Source organism: Haemorhous mexicanus, chromosome 11, assembly GCF_027477595.1.
Source record: "Haemorhous mexicanus isolate bHaeMex1 chromosome 11, bHaeMex1.pri, whole genome shotgun sequence".
Lineage (NCBI taxonomy): Eukaryota > Metazoa > Chordata > Aves > Passeriformes > Fringillidae > Haemorhous > Haemorhous mexicanus.
The window spans coordinates 12,465,552-12,483,355 of NC_082351.1; the positions used below are offsets into that span (position 1 = coordinate 12,465,552).

The following is a 17,804-nucleotide window of genomic DNA, read 5'->3' on the forward strand; positions in this document are numbered from 1 at the left end:
GTTGGTTCTGCTGGTAGTCAACTATTCTTCCTGGGTGGGGTGTATAGACAGTGTTAATCTTGACAAACTGGGGAGATGGGATGTGAGGAGCTGGAGCTGTTGATAGGCAAACATCTGTCCAGAAGGGCTTTGTTATAACAACCCATAGGTTTCTATATGGTGATGTGTTACCTCTCATTTTAAGCTTCCTGGTTATCTGTAAACCAGCTCAGTAATAAGCAGAGATTATTGTGTAGTGGTGGTGTTGGACTACACATTCTTTTACTCTCCACGCAGTCAGGCTCAGCAAAGCAATAACTGAGAACCTTCTTACAGTAGGCCTGTACCCATAAGATCATCTTTAGGTCTGAGTAGTTGGAAGAGCTACCCAGCCCTGCCTTTTTGGTGTTAAACTGGTTGTTGCTCTGTTGTCTTGCCTCTGGGAAGTTAGAGCATGAAACAGAAAGCTGAGCAAGGGGGATGGAGAAAAGTTTCCCACCAGGTGGCACTAGCCTGTCACAGCTACCGTTGGAAGCTGCAAGGTGTTCCTATTTGATTTTTCTCTTTGGGATAAATGTCTCTGAGGTTCTCATTTAATTTCCAGGTTCTGCCCTGACAAGGGAGATTTAAAAATAGTGTAGAAGTTTCTCAGAGTTAGTCATTACACTTGAGACTAATCCAGTGTACTAAATAATTTGTGCTGAATCTGGATTCTTGATCAGAGAGTCAGTGTGTCTGAGCCCATTGCATATACTAGGCAAGTTTGAAACTGTTAAATGCTCTTGATGCAATTTGGGTTTAACTATTGTCACAAGCTCTGGCTTGTTACAAGTACACTGAGGGCTGAATAACTAAACAAGCTAACTTGTGCCTCCAGCCTTGTGGAACCAGTAAATGGTTCTCTCTTGGTTTTGTGACTGCAATCAGACTGTAATCCTTTTTTATCTTCCATTGCTATATATTTTCCCCTCTTGGTTAATTTTCGAAAGTGTTATGCAGCTGGTGAGAAATACAAGGAAAGAGATCCTTGCTTAGCATTTCCTACAAGTTTTCTTCTTTGGAGGTATCTCTTTGGGAATGTATGTTTTCCTTGAGTAATTAATTCCTCAGGCTCTTCTCTACTAGTTTATTCTAGGAGCACATTCAAACCCCTCAGCAACAGATGCTTTCCAAGTTGCTCTGTTTTTCTGGAAAAGCAGTTGGCTGTGCTGAGCCTTGCTTCCGGCACTTCAGCAAGGACCAACTCCTGACCAAAGGCTGCAGCTCTGCTAGACTGCCTGGCTTATGCAGCCTTAAATGGATTTTGTAGATGCTTTTTCTTTGTAGAACTCCAATCTCCGCTGATCTGGATGAGGAGCCATGCCCTGGTGAGTGGTACTGGATGCAGAGGATTGTTGGGTGCCTGTTAAGAGTTAAGGCTGAGCTGTGCCCAGGATGTTGGCACTTTCAGGCTGCAGTTGTGGTGGCACTGTGCCTTGTAGTGCCTGTTATGTTTGTGTGCTGTGGCAGTCTATGCCTCCAGAAACATGAGCATCTCACCAGCTCCGAGGATTGAGAGGTTTGCCATATTATTTTTTCCTTGGTAAACAACAATTGGGGATGTAAAAGGTGGGAAAGGGAAGCCCATTCAGGAATCAAGTGTTCCTGCTTGGCAAAGACACCCATGCTCTGAGCCTTATCAGGGGTTTGGGAAGTGTAACCTGGAATTGGTGCAGAGTCATTAAGCATTTGGCAGCCGAATGCTTTGATACTGGAGGAACTGAAGCTCTAATCTCATTGGCAGGTCTCTTGCTCTTGGAGCTGTATGGGGGTGTTTCTGTTCCTCCACCAGAGTATCCAAACTGGAAAATGTCTGGCATGACAGAAGTGTCCTATCTCAGCTTTTCCTGAACCTTGAAAAAGAGATCTTTTGCTGGACCTCTCCCCCTCCCCTCCCCTTCCCTCCCCGCAGTTTCCGCTGCCCAGTGAAGGACAGTGCCAGAGGATGGAGTTGGAACCATCCCTAGAAGCATCCCAAGTTCACTGTAACTGGAGATGGCCTGGGTGACCTAATAAATCTGTTTCCTGGCTCCATGGACAATGCAGGATTGTTCAGTGGGGCTCTTTGACCAGTTAAGTTTTCAATGGCTTAAGTGTTTTATTTTGCTACTTGGAAGGTTACTTGGGATCCCATTAGTCCATGCTGATAAATTTAGCCTGGTATATGGATTGGCCTTTGCTCCCTCCCCTTCTACATGGTCTTATCCTCTCCAGATTAAGTCCCCTCTTTCAAACTGTTGTGTTTGCTTTTACTCCATGACACCTTGGCATTCCATCTGTTGGCTGCTAAAGGAGAGGATTTGGAAAGGAGGATACTGTGCATTGCTGTGTGCACCCTGTGCAAGGCTCTGCAGTTTCCTGCACAGCACTTCAGTGGCTTGTCTCCACTACACAGAGCTATTCCAGGAATGTAAATCTAGTGGTGAAAATGGTGAGCCCTCACTAGAGCCCTGTGCTGAGTGCTCCATGTTGTCCTGGTCTCTGCAGGGAGAGCTGCTGGTACCCCCAGTGCAGGGCTGCCGGGCCCAGCAGATGTACAGGGTGGATCTGCCTGTGGAGCAGGCAGCCCCTTTGATATGTGAGATGCTTGTTTGTGATTCGGGTGCTTGCCAAGAGAGGGGCCACAGCAGGCAATTGTCAAGAGTTGCCTCACCTGAGCTAATTACCCACCCTGGAAAGTACAGTTGATACTCATCATGGGTGCTGAGCCAAGCCTGTCCTGGGGAAGCAGGGAGCTGCAGGGAGTCTTTCACAGAAATGAGAGGCTTGGAGCTGTGCCACTCCTTGGTGCCAGAGAGCTTTTGGGAGGAGAGCCCACAGCCCTCTGGGCCTGCTTCTCTACCTGCTGTCCTGCCAAGGCTGGTGAAAAATGGCAGTGGGAACCATAGGTGAGTGGGGTTTAGAAGGCAGGGCAGCAGCGCAGCTCTGTAGTCTTGTGTTGCTGGAGCCTTGCTGTGCTCAGACCCCTGGTGCAGGGATTGACTGAGGTGTTAGCTCCTGGTCACAGCCATGCCTTCTCCCCCATCCAGCCCCTGTCTAGTGTGGTTTGCTCAGGAAAGGGATGGATTCTCCCTGTGATGAAGTGTCACTCAGGGGGGCTGCAGGACTGCCAGGCTGAGGGAGGTACCTGGTGCTTTGTAGTCCTGACCTGCACTTGACTGCTGAGACTCTCACCAGGAGAGAGGAACAGTGAGCAGTAGTATCTGGACACATATCCAGCAATCCTGTTTCCTATTTGGGAAAGGAAATGCCTCGTGTAAAGCTTTAGTGTATTCATTGCATGGAAAAGCAGTGGACAAAAGGCCCATCCAGGCCTGACTGCCAGCAACAGCCATCCCAGGCTGCCGTGAGGCACGAGGCATGGTGGCAGGAGCTGCCTTTGTCTGCACTGGTGTGCCTGGAAGGGGTGAGCTGCAGCCCTGAACACCCTCATTAAAAGCTGCTTTACCCCACGCGCCATCCAAAGAGGTTGAATGGTTCTCACTTTTCCATGCAAATCTCTGCTTTCCTGTCTTTTCCCCTTATACATTTTCCTTCCTTGAGGCTGTGAGGTTTTTAATAGGGCTGTCAGGCTGAGGTCTGGCTTTTTTGTACATTCAGACCATCACTGGGGATGCCCAGAAAAGCTGTTTGAAGTGTGGGGTGTGGAGAAGGATCTGCCCAGGAATGGAAAATGGAGCTGCTGGGATGGCAGCCTGGGGAGCTCCCAGCCCTGATCTGTGGGAACAAGAGGGATTTTTTTCTGTACAAAGAGGTGTCAACAGTACCTGTGCTGGATCACCTGCCAGGTGCCCTGGAGACACTGTTCCTGCTCAGTGTCCCACCATCCACTGCTGAGCCTCTGCCATGATCTGGGGTTATTTAAGGCTCCATATCCTGCTGTAGTGTGAGAGCTGCACAGCAGAGACAGCATGAGGACAACGAAGGAAGCTGGTTTAAATGTCTGAAGCAAGGTTTGAGCAAGGTTTAGGATACTGAAACAGGAGCCTGAATATCTGAGTGCTGTTCCTGGTTCCACCAAGAGCCTGCAGTGTGACATGGAACATTCAGGTTTTCGGGGCACTGTGTTAAGGTGGGTGCTGACACCAGGTGCAATGCACAGAAATAAAACTGCTCCTCGTGCACTGCCCTCAGCACACAGTGACTCAGGTGTGCAAAGCATTTTGTAAAGCAGCCCCAGTCCTGTGCACTGCTTTCTGCTTTGCATGTGACTTTTATTCCGAGTAGGCACTTGGATAATGCTCTGAAGGGAATGTGCTGCTTATCTTTGATTTGTTATATTTAGGGAAGAATGAGTTGGCTCTTCTGGAGGGGATTTTTTTCTTCCTCATTTGAATGTTTAATCTAGGGAACTACAGTGATGTTGCTTCAAGATTTAGCAGAGGATGTATTTCAGCTTCAGGAAAGTGCATGCTGAGTTTATCAGCATTGTGCAGATTCCTGTGTTCCAAACCCCAGGCCCCCCATTCAGGTTGTGTCATTCTTGAGCAAAGCTCAGAGTGGTGGAGAAACGGGCTTGGTGCTACCCATGGAACATGGAGGGTGGGATTTCCAGGTAGGGATAATTGCCTGTGCCAGGGGGTCTCTCACAGAAAGCTTGGTGCAGAGTGGCTCTAGGAACTGGACAGCATGTGTCTGTGGCAAGTTCCTGCCTCTGCTGCCCTGGCACAGCAAGAGGCTGTCAGGAGGAGGAGATGGCAGGTGAGTGTGCTTGAGTCTTGGGCATCCCAACTCCACGTGGCAGTTCTGCTTTTTGCACCCCTTCCCCCCACTGGCTGCTGCGAGGCTGGAGGTCCCTGCTGCCCCTGGCTGCTGTCCACTCTGGTTCTGTGGCTTCCCCTGCTTTGTTTACTGCTGTTCCAGATGTGCAGCACTTGGCAGGAGCCCCGATGACGTGGGAACACAAGTATCTCCTGTTCCTGCCTCGCACGCGCAGCAGTGACTCACAGGTGACCTTGCCCCAGCCCTGCTGAGGGGGATGGAGGATGAGGTCTTCATGGTTCAAGGTGAGTCCTGAAGGTGGTGAGGGGGCAGAGACAGGATGCTGTGCTCTTCCCTTCTTGGTGGCAACACAGAGGGGTGCAGAGGTGCTGGTGATGTGGTTTCTGCAAGGACCTGGAGCTCTGAGAGCCCCTATTTGTCACTGCTCTGGGGATGCACTGTGTGGATGCAGATCATGCCCCATCGCCACTGGGACCCCCACCTGTGCTGCTCAGCCTCCCCCAGGAGATCCCCGGCACCCTGCCCCACAGCTCTGGGGTCCTTGTGTGGGATGGACGTGTCCACCCGCCCTGTGCCATCCTGGTGACGCACCCTCCTGCTCCACGAGATGTGAAATCATCCTGGGGAGGTCTGGGGAGGGAGGAGTTCCCATGGTGACAGACAGCGATTCCCCCGACAGGGCAGGGCGGGTACTTCGTCCTTTTTATTCCTTTCTTCTGGAGTCGGGCACCCAGCCAAGGAGCTGAAGGAGCAATGGCACAGCCTCGCGGGGAGAGACACAGGACAAGTCTGGTCTCGTGAACTGCATTAATCCCTCTGGAGAAGTTTCCCCTGCAGCCTGGCTGCTGCCCCACACGTAGGGGTGAGCCTGACCCTTCCTGTAGCATTGATTCCCTGGGTGCTGGCTCCCTGCAGTTTCCTCACCACCCTAACAGACTGACAAACAGACCTTAATCCTCCTTCCCATGGATCGTCGGTCATGTGTGAAACATTCAGGGCAGTATCCTGCAGATGCTGGGGATCCAACACTGTTAGCCAACATACCCTGCTATGGGCAAGTGTGGGTGAAAGATCTTTGTGCTATCCACGTGCCTTTTCAGTGTCCAAGGCCTGCAAAAGCCCCTTACCCAGAGGCTGCAGCATGGCCTAAACTCTCTAGGGGTAAGAACCCCTTCCTGAGCCCCTGCCTGTCCCAGGCAAGGCCCCTGCCACACCCAGGGGTGAGCTGTGCCATCCCCTCCCTGGGAGCACGTGCCTTGCTGGGCTGCAGGTCCCAGCTGCCCTCCAGCTGTGGGTGCTGCTCCCAGGGCTCTGCCAGATCCCCTTGTGCAAGCAAAGAGCAGCCAAGCCCCGGGAGAGTGGGACAGGGACTCTTTCATGAGTCCTGCCAGAAATTTTTATAGAGCTGCAGGTAGTTTTTAGGGGGGTTGATGCAGGTTGTGAAACACTTGAATAGAGGCAGAGAGGAAGCATTGAGCAAGCACCCTGTCCTCCCAGCCATCAGGCCTGCATCCCAGATGCAGAAGTGGGGAAGTGAGAGCAGGATCATGTAAAGGAAGAGTGAGAGAGGGCCAGCCTCTCCCTGGCACAGGGTCTGTGAGAAATCTGGATTTGGAGAGATGAGGTGGGCAAACTCCTTCTTGTGCAGCTCCAGAGTGTGAGTCTCTTGCTGTCACTTGTGAGGACAAGCTGGTGTGCTGCTCTGCCAGGGCCAGTGGAACCAGTGCCTGTGGGCTGACAGCAGCAGGGACAGAGCACAAGGCATTAGTGACTCGTTATTTCCATGTCTTGGGAAGGCAGTGTCAGTCCACTGTGAGCTGTGTGCAGCAGCAGGGTCCAGCATGGCCATCCTTGGGGGTCAGGATAGAAGTCCCTGAGGACTGGCTCCTTGGACTCACAAGGAATAGCCAAGGTATTCCTCTTGGCTACACTCCTTCCCTGGGAATACAGCTATCCTGAGCTCCTGCAGCCAGGGAGGCATCTGTTGTTGCCATTTAAAGGAAGAACAAATATACCCAGCCCCATCAAGCTGTGCAAAGCCCCTGCAAGGAGCAGCTCCTTGCAGCACAGCTGGCAGCATCCCTGGAACTGCTCCAGCTCCCTAGGCCCGCATGCTGCCTCTCTACCTTTCTTCCCCCCTGCTTGGCAGTCACTGTGAGCCCCTGTCACTGCCCAGCTCCCCCCCAGCACCCCATACCATGCTGCTGACTTTTCCTGCAGATTCTCCCGGGTCAATGGGGGCTCCCAGGGTTGGGTTAGCCTGCAGCTGGCCTTGTGTCCTTGGGTGCTGTGCTGGGAGCTGGGCAACTGCTGTTTCCCAGAAAAGCTCAACATTAGGCAGCAGAAGAGATTCCATGTGCAGGGAAGATGGTGCTGCCTTGCCCATCTAGCCCTGTACCACCTGCTCCCAGCATGTGTGTGGAAGGAGGGATGGGGCAGCCATGGCTTCATGGTGCTTGTCCCACCCTTATGGGAAGTGGAGATGGTGACAGGTTTGGGAACTGATGGGCAGCTTGTCCCTACATGTGACAGGGTCTGCTGTGTTCCTCCTGCAAGTGCCCTGGCTCTGCAGGTCTGGGCTCTGTCCTGGCCTCCTGCAGGCACCCCTGCCTGGCTGCTCCTGTGTGCCCCTCCAGTCCCCTGAAGCCGCGGTGTCCCTGGAAGCCAAATTCGGGGCAGAGCAGTTTGCAAGGCCAGGAGCAGCCCCTGCTGTGACAGCCTCCCAGCACCCAGCAGGGCCCAACTTGTCCCATCTGCCACCCACCTTCTTGGAGGGATGCTGCTGAGGGCTGGAGGCGGCCAGAGGCGCGGCACCTTGCTGTTTGCAGGTAAGATGATTTCCTCGCTTTCCAGGCTCTGTAGGGAAGCACCAGTGACCCGGCCTTGCCCCGAGCTGCTCTCCCAGGCGCCGGCTGCAGGAATGCCACCTTTCACCTCTGCATCCCTCACCTGGCCCGAGGCTGGGCTGCCGACAGCGCTGGTCCCCGGGGAGCCCCGCAGAGCGCAGGGCGGGCAGGCCGGGCAGCGCTGCTGCCTGCGGGCGGGCACGGGCGGGCTCAGCCGCCCAGCGTGTCCAGTCACGCTCTGCGCACCCCGACCCAGCCCGCACATGCCCCGAGTGTGTGCGACGTGGGCTGGCAGCGATCCTTCGGCTTCCCTTCATCTCCTCCTTCCTGCAGGCACCCGAGAGGAAGCCGCTCCCTCTGCTCTGCCGGTGCCGGCTCTTGCGTTGCTATGGGTCCCCAGGTCTCTCTGTGCACCCCAAGCCCGGCTGTGCCCCGGGAGCTGGCAGCCACTGCCTGCTGCTCCCTGCAAACCCTGCAGCCAGGACTGGGCTGGCAGCACCTCAATTCCCTTCCCAAGGCAGGGAATCTTTATCTGCCCCTACAAAGAAGCAGGAGTTTCTTTTCCACAACTGCATGTGCTGGGCTGGCTGGGGCATCTCTGGGGCATAAGTACCCCATGGGACTGTCAGCTTGAGGAAAAGACAGCACTGGCCCCATGCAGAGGTGCTGGGGGAGCTTTGCTGCACCTGGGCCCTGCATTTCTGCCACCTCCTACATGCCCCTTCTCAAGGGCAAGGTAGGTTGATTTTACTGAGCCCAGACCCAGCTGCAAGTGGGGACTGCAGGGTCAGAAGTGAAGGGCAGCAGCTCGTGCCTCAGTCAGCCGAGCAGCTGGATTCTTGCTGAAGAGCCAGGCTGTATGTGTGGCCACCTGCAGCATGGGGTACTTCAGCCCCTGCCTGCATTCTGCTTACACCTTCCCCCTGCCTCCCCCTGGGTCCCTGACACCCAGCTCCAGCCGCTCTGGGTATCCTCAGCATCACCCAAAGCCCAGCCACAGGATGCAGCTGAAGGCAACTTTTTAACTAGGGATTCTAGAGCCCCATTCACTGCTGCTGGCTCCTTATCCTGCTTCCATCATCCCCATTGTCACCTTCCCTTTCTGGCATGCTGGCCCCATGCCATTGCAAAGCACTGCCAGCCCTTGGCAGAGCCCTGGTGGTGCCTGGCCCTCCCCTCACTTGCTGTCCCTGAGAAGCAGCCTGGCCACTGTGGTCACACTGACCAGGGCTGCCTCCTCCTGCACCACTTGGCCAAGGGGAGGGTCACATCCCCGTGGTGTCACCATTCCTTCCTGAGCCCATTTTGCACGGCCAGTGGGGCCTGGCCACAGTCCAGCACAGGTTCGTGCGATGCTGATGTGCAGCTGTGCTGGCAGCAGCCTCCAGACACAACAGTTTACAGGCAGGAAAAACTTTCCATCCCTCCACAGCAGTTGTGGGAGAGCCAGGACATGCACCCACCCCATGGGGAGCCCTGGTGGGGGGGCACAGCAGGCTCAGCCTGACCCCAAGCTTGGCTACAGTGGGACCACTTGCCTCCATCATCATTCCATCACCAGCCTGCTGCTGCCTCCACAGTAGCTTAGGTCCCCCAAAAACGGGAGCATCCCCTTCACTTTGGACATCCCAAGAGCTGCTGGGCAGAGAGGGAAGCTCATTGGTCATGACTTCATCCTGATGTCATACTTTGTTTCCTTTTGCCACAGGGATATGGCCTTGGGCAGCAGCAGGATGGAGGGCGCTCTGGCACAGAGGAGCTGGGAGGCTTTTGTCTGTTTCCCTTGTGAAGCTGCAGCCTGGAGGGCTGGCATGGCTTTTTCCCACCCCAGACCCATCAGGGTAGTTCAGCAGGTGGTAAGGGCTGATCATTTCTCACTCTGGTCTATTTTGTGGTCTCTTGGGTTGCTGGGTTGTCCCATGGGGTGACACAAGCATTCCCCAAGGCTGCACTGTGAGTGTCACCCTGGCCCTCTGGACTCTCCCCGAGTTGACTGGTGATAGCCAGAGGTTATGGGCCCCTTTCCCAGGGTGCTGGGCTGGGTGGCTGGGTGCCACATCATGGAGCTGGCGGTGGCTGGTGCTGGAAGACATTCCTGGAGCATGTCTCAACTGGCCTCTGTGGCAGACAAGGTTCCTTCCCCCTCCAAGCTCTGGCCAGCTCCTCCACCCTCCCCTGCCTCGGCACTAGCCCCCTTCTGCTCCCCTCCCCAGTGTAAAAGTGCTGGGAGAGGTGGCTTCTCCCTCCCAGCAGCCCCAGAACTGTGCCATGCAACCCCACTGGCTGGGAATGCTGGTGTTGTGCTGGAGTGATGAGTGCTGCAGGAACACAGCAGGGCCAGAAAACAAATCCTGCAAGGGTTGAGCTGAATCCCAGCCCATGTCAGATCAACACCAGAGGCAGTGGCTGCAGCGTGGAGAGGGTGGGCAGAGGATGGGGCCAGCAATCCCCACAGCAGCACAAATGCAGCAGGCTCTGTACCTCACCATGGTGTGTGACTCATCCCATCCCAGAGAGCTGAAACTTCACCTGGGGCTGTAGATTTTCTTCGTTTTTCCCACTAAAGCAACAGTGAGGCCTCATGCCTGGCAAGCAGGGGCAGGGAGAAGCTCAGCTCCTGTGCTTCCCTTGTGCACACTCTCAAACCAGGGGGTCCCCTTCCCAGGGGTAGCGTGACCCCTGTGAGGCTCAGGGTTAGTGCTTGCCTGGGCAGTGCCCTGCCAAGACCACCTGTGGAGGTGTCATGGAATGTCTCATGATGTGGCCAGCTGTTGAGTGTCATTTGGGAACCAGGTTGGCATGCACAGGTGAGGAGCTGGGGTCAGGGTCAGCCCTACAAATTTTGTTCAGTGTCTGTGTAGAGGAATCATCGTGCTCTGGGGCTGAGCTGGCTGGGAGATGGGGAACCCCAGGTCTGGGCTGTGCGAATGACTAGTGGCTGGGCTGCCAGCCTTCTAGGCTTTGAGAAGGGTTTTCAGCCTTTCAGGATGTCCCCGGAGGGGTTGGCGTGCAGCGGCGCGGGGGTGCCCGTGAGTCACTCACACCTGGTGCTCTCCATCTGCAGAGGCAGGACCGTCCCGCGCCGGGGGCCGCAGATTCCTTCCCTGGTCCTGGTATGCGGAGGGAAGCTGGGAAACACCGCGGAGGCGGAGACACTCTGGTTTTGGGGATCCAGCAGCCCTGCGTGCCCCACTCCAGTGCACATGTAAGGGGAATGCTGCTGGCAAGACGGTCAAGATGCTGCCGGGCTCTCCGTGGGCAACTGGGGTTTGGGGACCACCCCAAACCAGTGCATGCCGCAGTCCTGGGGACCCAGGTGGTGGGCAGAGCCCCTGGCACGTCTGTGAACTGTCGCTGCCCCGGTGCCGCTGCCTAGGGTGCCCGCTGGGCGATGTTCGGCCCCGCGCTGCCCCCGCTCGCCGGGGTGACCCCCAGCCGCCCGTGCCCTGCCGCCGGCACCGCGCCGTGGGGCTGCTCCACCAGCTCCGGGCCCGGGGCCAGCCACAGAGCCCTTGGCAGGCCCCTCCGCTCCCTGTTTAACGAAGCCCCTGGTCTAATTGGGACAGGCCGCCCTGTCTTCATTAAACGGGCTCTGGCGGGAGGAGTGATTAGGGATGGTCCTGACCTGAGGATGCTGGACTCAGGGCCGGACCCGCAGGGCTGGGGCAGGCAGGGGCAAACCTGCGGGCACGGCGAGCTTCGGAACCTGCCCGCCAGCCTTGGGGGCCAGGGCTGAGGTCTAAGGAGAGGAAGGCTAATGAAGAGGAGGGGATGCACTGCTTGCTGTACCTTTAAGAAGAGCGAGGGCATCGCCGCTCCTCCCCTGCCTGGGAACAGCTTGTGCCTGGGAAAGTTGCCTGCAGCCGACCCTGGAGCATCTTTGCTCGGTGGCCGGTGGCCCTGCCCCCGGCCCCCAGCTGTGAGGTGGCCCTGGGCCCCAGAGATCCCCACTGTTGCTCCTCTTGCTGCCCACAAGAAGATGCCCCTGGACCTGTCTGTCCATTGCCCTGCCAGGAGCCGGAGGGGAGCCCCTGGAGCAGTGACCAGGAGGGGACAGGTACGTGGGGTGCTGGGGACAGGGAATGCGGGCTGACCAAGGGGACAGAGGGTAGGTGGCATGGGTGCATGGCAGGTTCCTTGAGCCAGGGTCAACTCCAGGTGTGCACAGGCACCAGTGGGGAGGATGAGGTGCTGTGTGATGTGCCCCAAGGAGCACTGTGGTCCCACAGGTGGCCTGGGGGTGAGGAGCACCCTGAGGGTCAAGGGCACACCCTGGGCTGAGGAGGAGCCTCAGGGGACTGTTCCACCAGTCACAGGATGGGCAGGAAGTGAGACCAGGGCAACACGAGGTCCCTGCCTGCCTTGCTGGGCATCTTCTCCTTCTCCTCCTCCCAGCAACTGCAGCCACATCACCAGTGGCTTTCCAGCAAGTTTCTCCAGCTCTAGGTTAAGTCTCAGCCACAAGTCTGTTGTGAGATGGTGTTTTGAGCAGGGCAGGATGATGTTCCCACAGCTGACTCCAGTGCAGTCCCCGTACTAGAACCATGGGTGCCAGGGCCCCACATGCTGGGTACCCCCAGCCGTGTGTGCAGGAAGGATCCTGGACGAGGCCTGGCTGTCCTGCAGCCTCATGGGAGCTGTGCTGGCATGGGGAGCAGCCCTTCACCACCAGTGCCTTTCCCAGGGCTAGTGCTCAGAGCCAGGCTTTAACCCAGATGGTGCCACAGACTCAGGTACCTGTGGCAGCTCCATCCAGGTCTGCCTGGATCCAGGCCCCAGGTCTTCAGGACACATTCCCCTGAGATGGATGGATGGATGGATGGATGGATGGATGGATGGATGGATGGATGGATGGATGGATGGATGGAAGTGGGTAGAAGTGGGTGGCCAGCTCCTGGCTGGCAGGTGCCAGAGCTGCTCATCCTCCTGAAAGATGCAGTTGCTGGAGGGAAAACTGCCTTGAGACTTACTGGAGCCCACTCAGCTCCTCACGGAGGTCTCGGTGGCAAATCCAGCAGCAGCCGTTCCCGGGTGTCCAGCCCTCTCCGGCTCCATCCCCATCCCGAAGCCGCTGCGCGCCGTGCAGCCGCGGGGCAGCCCGGGTGGCACTGGAGCGGGAAGAGCCTGAGGAGCTGCTTTCTTTCCTTCCTTCTCTCTCAGGGGAGCGGGTGGGAAAAGCCGTTTGGGAGGCCGGGCTGGGCGGGGGCCGCTCCGCTCCGCTCCCCCCCGGCCCGTGCTCCGGGCCGCCCTCCATAAAGGGGCGGGAGCGCCGGGGGCCGGTGCGCGCCGGCACCGCCTGCGCCCGGCACGGCTCGGCACGGAACGGCTCGGAGCGGTGCGGGACGGAGCGGCCCCGCGGGGGCGGTGGGTGAGCCTGGAGCTGTGGCAGGGGTCCCGCCGCGTGTGGGGGGCACTGCGGGGCAGGTCCGAGCCGCCGCGCGGGCACCCGTGGGCACTCGGCCGCGCTCCGCGGCGGGGCTGGCACCGCCCGGGCCGGGCTGAGCTGGGGCTGGGACCCGGCGGAGCCATCGCGGGGGTACCGGGCCAGGTGCCCTCCGCCGCCGCGGGAGTGGAAGCGGAGGGCAGGGGGCTGCAGGCAGGGCTGGCCGCTCTGGCTCCCCGCTGCCCTAGAGCACCTTCCTGGGGCGGGAGGAGCCCCTGCGGGCGGGGGGCCAAGTGCGCCGCTGCCGATGCCATGGCGTGGGGCAGGGGAAGGGGTGGCGGAGGCAGGAGCCGGGCTGTAGCCGGGCCGGGGCTCTCTGTATGCCCCGCACCGCGGACAGCCCCACCGGCTGTTCACGGGCCAGCTACCGCCCTCCTGTCTCGGCCCGAAGCGGGGCTCTCCCCGCGCCGTGGGGTGCCTGGGGGGGCACTGGCACCCTGCCCTCCCAACGCAGCCAGGCGTTCTGACACGGGTGGTGCTGGGAACCTCCCGAACTGCTGTCCCCAAAGCTTGGGACTGGTGTGAGACCATGGTGGCAGCATCCTATCCTGCAGGCTCCCACGATGAGCAGCCAACTCCTGCTCCTGGCTGTGCTCCCGGCGCTCCTGCGTCCTCCAGCTGCCATGGCACAGAAGAGGAGCCAAGGTAGGTGCTGAGCACTGGGGTCCACACGGTGGGTGGCACAGTAAAGGGCTTCAGCACCCATGTGCCACAGTGCCAGTCTGTGCCCTGAGTGCTGTCACTGCTCCACAGCAGTGTGTGAGGATGTGCTGGAGGCTGACATCGCCTTCCTGGTGGATGGCTCATCCAGCATCGGAAGGAACAACTTCCGTGCTGTCCGCACCTTCATGGAGGAGCTGGTGGGGCCGTTTGTGCAGGTGGTGGGTGAGAAGGCAGTGCGCTTTGCCATGGCACAGTACAGTGATGACCCAAGGTGAGCCCAAGGGAGGGGGCATGTGGGGTGCAGGGAGGCAGGGCTGGGAAGTGACAGTGTCCCCCTGCACTCCCTAGGGTGGAGTTCTCATTCTCCCAGCACACTGATGGCACAAGTGTCCGGAGGGCCATCCAGCAGCTGAGCTACAAGGGTGGCAACACACGCACAGGTGCTGGCTTCCGCTACATTGCTGACAACTTCTTCGGCCCCACGCAGCGCCGGCCTGGGGTCCCCCAGGTATGTGCAGAGCAGTGACTCTGGCAACATGGGGAGCAGTGTCAGGTCCATGGACCTCATGCTGGATCCCACAGTTCTTTCCTGGCCCTGCAGATCTGCATTCTCATCACGGATGGCAAGTCCCAGGATGATGCTGAGGGGCCGGCAGCGAAGCTGAAGAGCCAGGGCATCAAGGTCTTTGCCGTGGGTGAGTGAGGCTTCTGCACCAGGTGAAAGAATCTTCTTGGTTCAGGTTCCTCCCTCATTCATCTCCCTCTGTCCCAGGTATTAAGAATGCTGACCGCAAGGAGCTGATCCGTGTGGCCTCAATGCCTACTGACGCCTTCTTCTTCTACGTCGGTGATTTCAAGCTGCTGGACACGCTGCTGCCACTGATAACACGAAGGGTGTGCACCACTGTTGGGGGCACCCTGCGCCTGCTGGGTATGGGCCCCCATCGTCCTCCCTGAGGGGCACAGGTGCTGACAGTGCTGGGTGCCAGACTGTGCATCCTTAGCATCCATCCCACCCCCAAAATGACCTCCTGGCCATCCCAGCCCATCGGGCACACATCTGAGCAGCCACAGCAAGATCTCCTCTCTGCTTCATGCACTGCGGAGCCAACAGGCCCTGTGCTATCCCACAGATGGGCCAAGCCACACTGGCCCCTCCAACCTGGAGGTCCTGGAGCGGGGTCTTGACCATCTGCGGATCCGCTGGAGAGCAGCCAGTGGTCCCATCACTGGCTACCGGGTGCAGTATGTGCCACTGACAGGGCTAGGGCAGCCCATCATGGCAGAGAGGCAGGAGGTGAGTGCTCCCACCTGACTGCTCAGAGTTCCTGGGGGTTCCTGGTGGCTCCATGTGCGACCTGGGAAAGATGAGGGGGTGACATTGTTCCTGCCCAGGTGAGCGTGGGGCCACGGGAGACAAACACTGTGCTACGGGGACTGCGTGTTGGGACAGAGTACCTGGTCACTGTCACCGCCCAGTACGCCAACAGCATCGGCGAGTCAGTGTCTGGCCGGGCACGAACCCGTGAGTGTCCATGTCCATAGGGACGGGTGAGTGCAGGCATTGGGTACCCCAGCACATGGGCCTGAGGACTCATCTCTGCTTCTGTGTGCCTCCAGAAAGCCGTGCTGGCTCCGTGCTGGATTTTCGCGTGGTGGAGGCTGGACCAACCTTTTTGCGGCTGGCCTGGCAGCCTGGCCCCGAGCTCCCCCAGGGCTACAGCCTCAGCTATGCTGTGCAAGGTGAGGGCATGGTCCCTGTGAGGGTCGGTGCTGCCTGGGCATCCTGCTTTTGTGCATCCCCCTGGGCAGAGGGATGCACGGATGAGCGTGAATGCAGGGATATGTGCCCGGGGTGCTGTGAGTGTGTATCCACCCACCCTCCCCACGGCAGCCGGCACGCGTGCGCTGGGCGTGGGGCGCGTGTGTGTGCAGAGGTGTGGAGGCAGCCTGTGTATGCTTACACCCCAAGGCTTCATGCACAAGGTTCAGGGTGTGTGCTTGGGTGTGCACAATGGCTGGGGGCCTGGCGTGTGCCCCCATGGCTGCTGCACATGGGGGGCAGGCAGCAGACCCCCGTCCCAGCCAGGGATGGGGCTGGATGGAGCCACACACCTGGCAGCCTCACCCTGGCCTCAGGCACTCCAGGGGGTGCCCCTGCCCTGGCCCACGTCCCAGTCTCTTCTCAGTGCTCCCCACCCCTGGCACTGACTGGCATCCTCAGGGCAGGGTGCAGGCCCACAGACACCCCTTCCCTGCTGGGCCTGGTGTGTGCTATGTCCCTGTGCCCCCACACCCGTCCAGGAGCACCTCAAAGAGAGGAGAAGAGCCTGACGGCCAGCTCACAGTCAGCCACACTCAGCAACCTGCAGCCCGATACTGAGTACGTGGTGATGCTCCAGTCCCACTATGCACAGCAGCCTGCTGTCCCTGCCACCCTCACCGCCCGGACACGTAAGTACTGTGCCCAGCCCTGGCCCAGCCAGAGTTAGGAATGAGTTCCCAGCACAGGGATGCCCCCCTCCAATCGCTGAGCCCCAGTTGGGATGGGGCTGCCTGGCCCATGGCTGCCGGTGGGGTTGGGATGGGGATGCAGGTGAGCATGGCTACAAGGTGATGCTCTGGGTCCCAAAAGTTGCTCCCAGGGCAGGATGGAGCACTGTGTGCTCCCAGTTTCCTTTGCAGACTTCTGGTACTGTTTCCACCAGAGCTTTCTTCCCATGACATAAAAAATGTTGACCGAAAAAATGCAGGGTTTGAGTACAGGGCTCTGTGAGAGGAAAGTGTGGTTTCCACCAGGGCAGAGGCTGTTGGAAAGCATCTCCGGGTAGGAGTCGGGGTGAGGCCCCAGGGCAGCACCTTTGCAAACACCAGATTTTGGCAAACCAATTCCTTCAGCTGCCCCAGGCAGTCTTAACCCACAGAAAGTATTTAAGGCATTAAGAGGAAGACATTTGAGCTCCATTTTGCACAGTTTGATGCTTTGAAGGAGCCGCCTGAGCACGGGCTGCACTCAGTGACCTCAGTGTGGTTAGCATCCATGAGCAGGGGCAAGGGGGCTTCCTGGAGACAGCAGTTTGCAGGTGAAGGTGCTTCCCACTGCCCCCTGCCCCATTCCCATGTGGGAGATGGACAGTCACCTCACTTCCACAGGGCACCTGGTGGGCGTGCAGCACTTGACTGTCCACAACGTGTCAGCACAGAGCATGCTGCTGGCCTGGCAGCCTGTCAGTGGTGCGACCGGCTACCGGCTCTCCTGGGCAACCCGCACAGGTAGGTGCCTCTCCCAGAGCTTGTGCCCCTTCTGCTGGTGGCCCCTGAAGAAGGACAGGAGGGAGCTGGTGGCACCTGCTGGCTGAACTCCCCATGGGCTTGCTGCACTGGCTCCCACAGGGCAGGACAGGCACAGGGTGGACCTGGATGCCGGGCAGAGGTCACATGCATTGGTGGGGCTGCAGCCCAACACTGACTATGTGGTGACGGTGGCCCCACTCTTCAGGCAGCTGGAGGGGCCCACAGCCACTGTGCGGCAGAGGACAGGTAGGTGTTGGGTACAGGTGATGCCATCCTGTTGCTGTGCATGGGAGGGGGCAGGGACCAGCCCTCATAGCCCCTATCCTTGCTGTGTGCGGGACCACAGACATGGTCTGGGTGGCTGGCAGCAGAGTGGCACAAGGTACTCTGGCCCATGGGGTCCCTCTTGCAGAGGCAGGTACAGACCAGATGCTGCAGACCAACATCCTGGGCCCCACATCCATCCAAGTGCTCTGGACCAGTGCCCGTGATGCTCGTGGCTACCGTCTGGAGTGGAAGAGAGCCACAGGTAGGCTCGAGGTGCCTGTTGCCCCTGTGGGCCCTCCATGCCAGCAGCTGGCTGTGATCCTTCCCTTCCCGCAGGACCAGAGCCCCCCAGAACAGTGTCTCTCCCCAGCAGCACCAATACTTACCAGCTGACGGGGCTGAAGCCGGGCACCGAGTACCGCATTACCCTCTACACGCTCTATGATGGTGGGGAGGTGGCCACCCCTGTCACCACCTTTCAGACAGGTCAGTGCTGCTGTGGGTCCCCTGAGCTGTCCTCCAGCGTCCCAAGCCTTTGGCATGGAGGGATG

At 58.5% G+C, this 17,804-nt stretch overlaps 1 protein-coding gene across 13 annotated transcripts in view; it reads left to right on the forward strand.

Moving 5' to 3' along the window:
• Positions 1-12,863: 12,863 nt before the first annotated feature.
• Positions 12,864-17,804, forward strand: part of COL7A1 (collagen type VII alpha 1 chain) — a 29,499-nt gene continuing 24,558 nt past the window's right edge. For 9 of the 13 annotated variants that reach the window (XR_009487877.1, XR_009487876.1, XM_059856500.1 and 6 more), the window contains exons 1-14: positions 12,879-12,950; positions 13,584-13,674; positions 13,783-13,963; positions 14,041-14,200; positions 14,294-14,387; positions 14,465-14,623; positions 14,826-14,989; positions 15,088-15,217; positions 15,313-15,435; positions 15,997-16,146; positions 16,846-16,965; positions 17,086-17,232; positions 17,399-17,515; positions 17,590-17,739. Coding sequence is in view for 11 of the 13 variants with exons in the window: in XM_059856500.1 (XP_059712483.1) it covers positions 13,593-13,674; positions 13,783-13,963; positions 14,041-14,200; positions 14,294-14,387; positions 14,465-14,623; positions 14,826-14,989; positions 15,088-15,217; positions 15,313-15,435; positions 15,997-16,146; positions 16,846-16,965; positions 17,086-17,232; positions 17,399-17,515; positions 17,590-17,739 (1,777 nt within the window). In the remaining 2 variants the exon portion in view is untranslated. Of the gene's footprint in view, positions 12,955-13,583; positions 13,675-13,782; positions 13,964-14,040; positions 14,201-14,293; positions 14,388-14,464; positions 14,624-14,825; positions 14,990-15,087; positions 15,218-15,312; positions 15,436-15,996; positions 16,147-16,845; positions 16,966-17,085; positions 17,233-17,398; positions 17,516-17,589; positions 17,740-17,804 lie in introns of those variants that run through there. The other 4 variants (XM_059856501.1, XM_059856504.1, XM_059856502.1 and 1 more) reach the window with 4 other exon arrangements.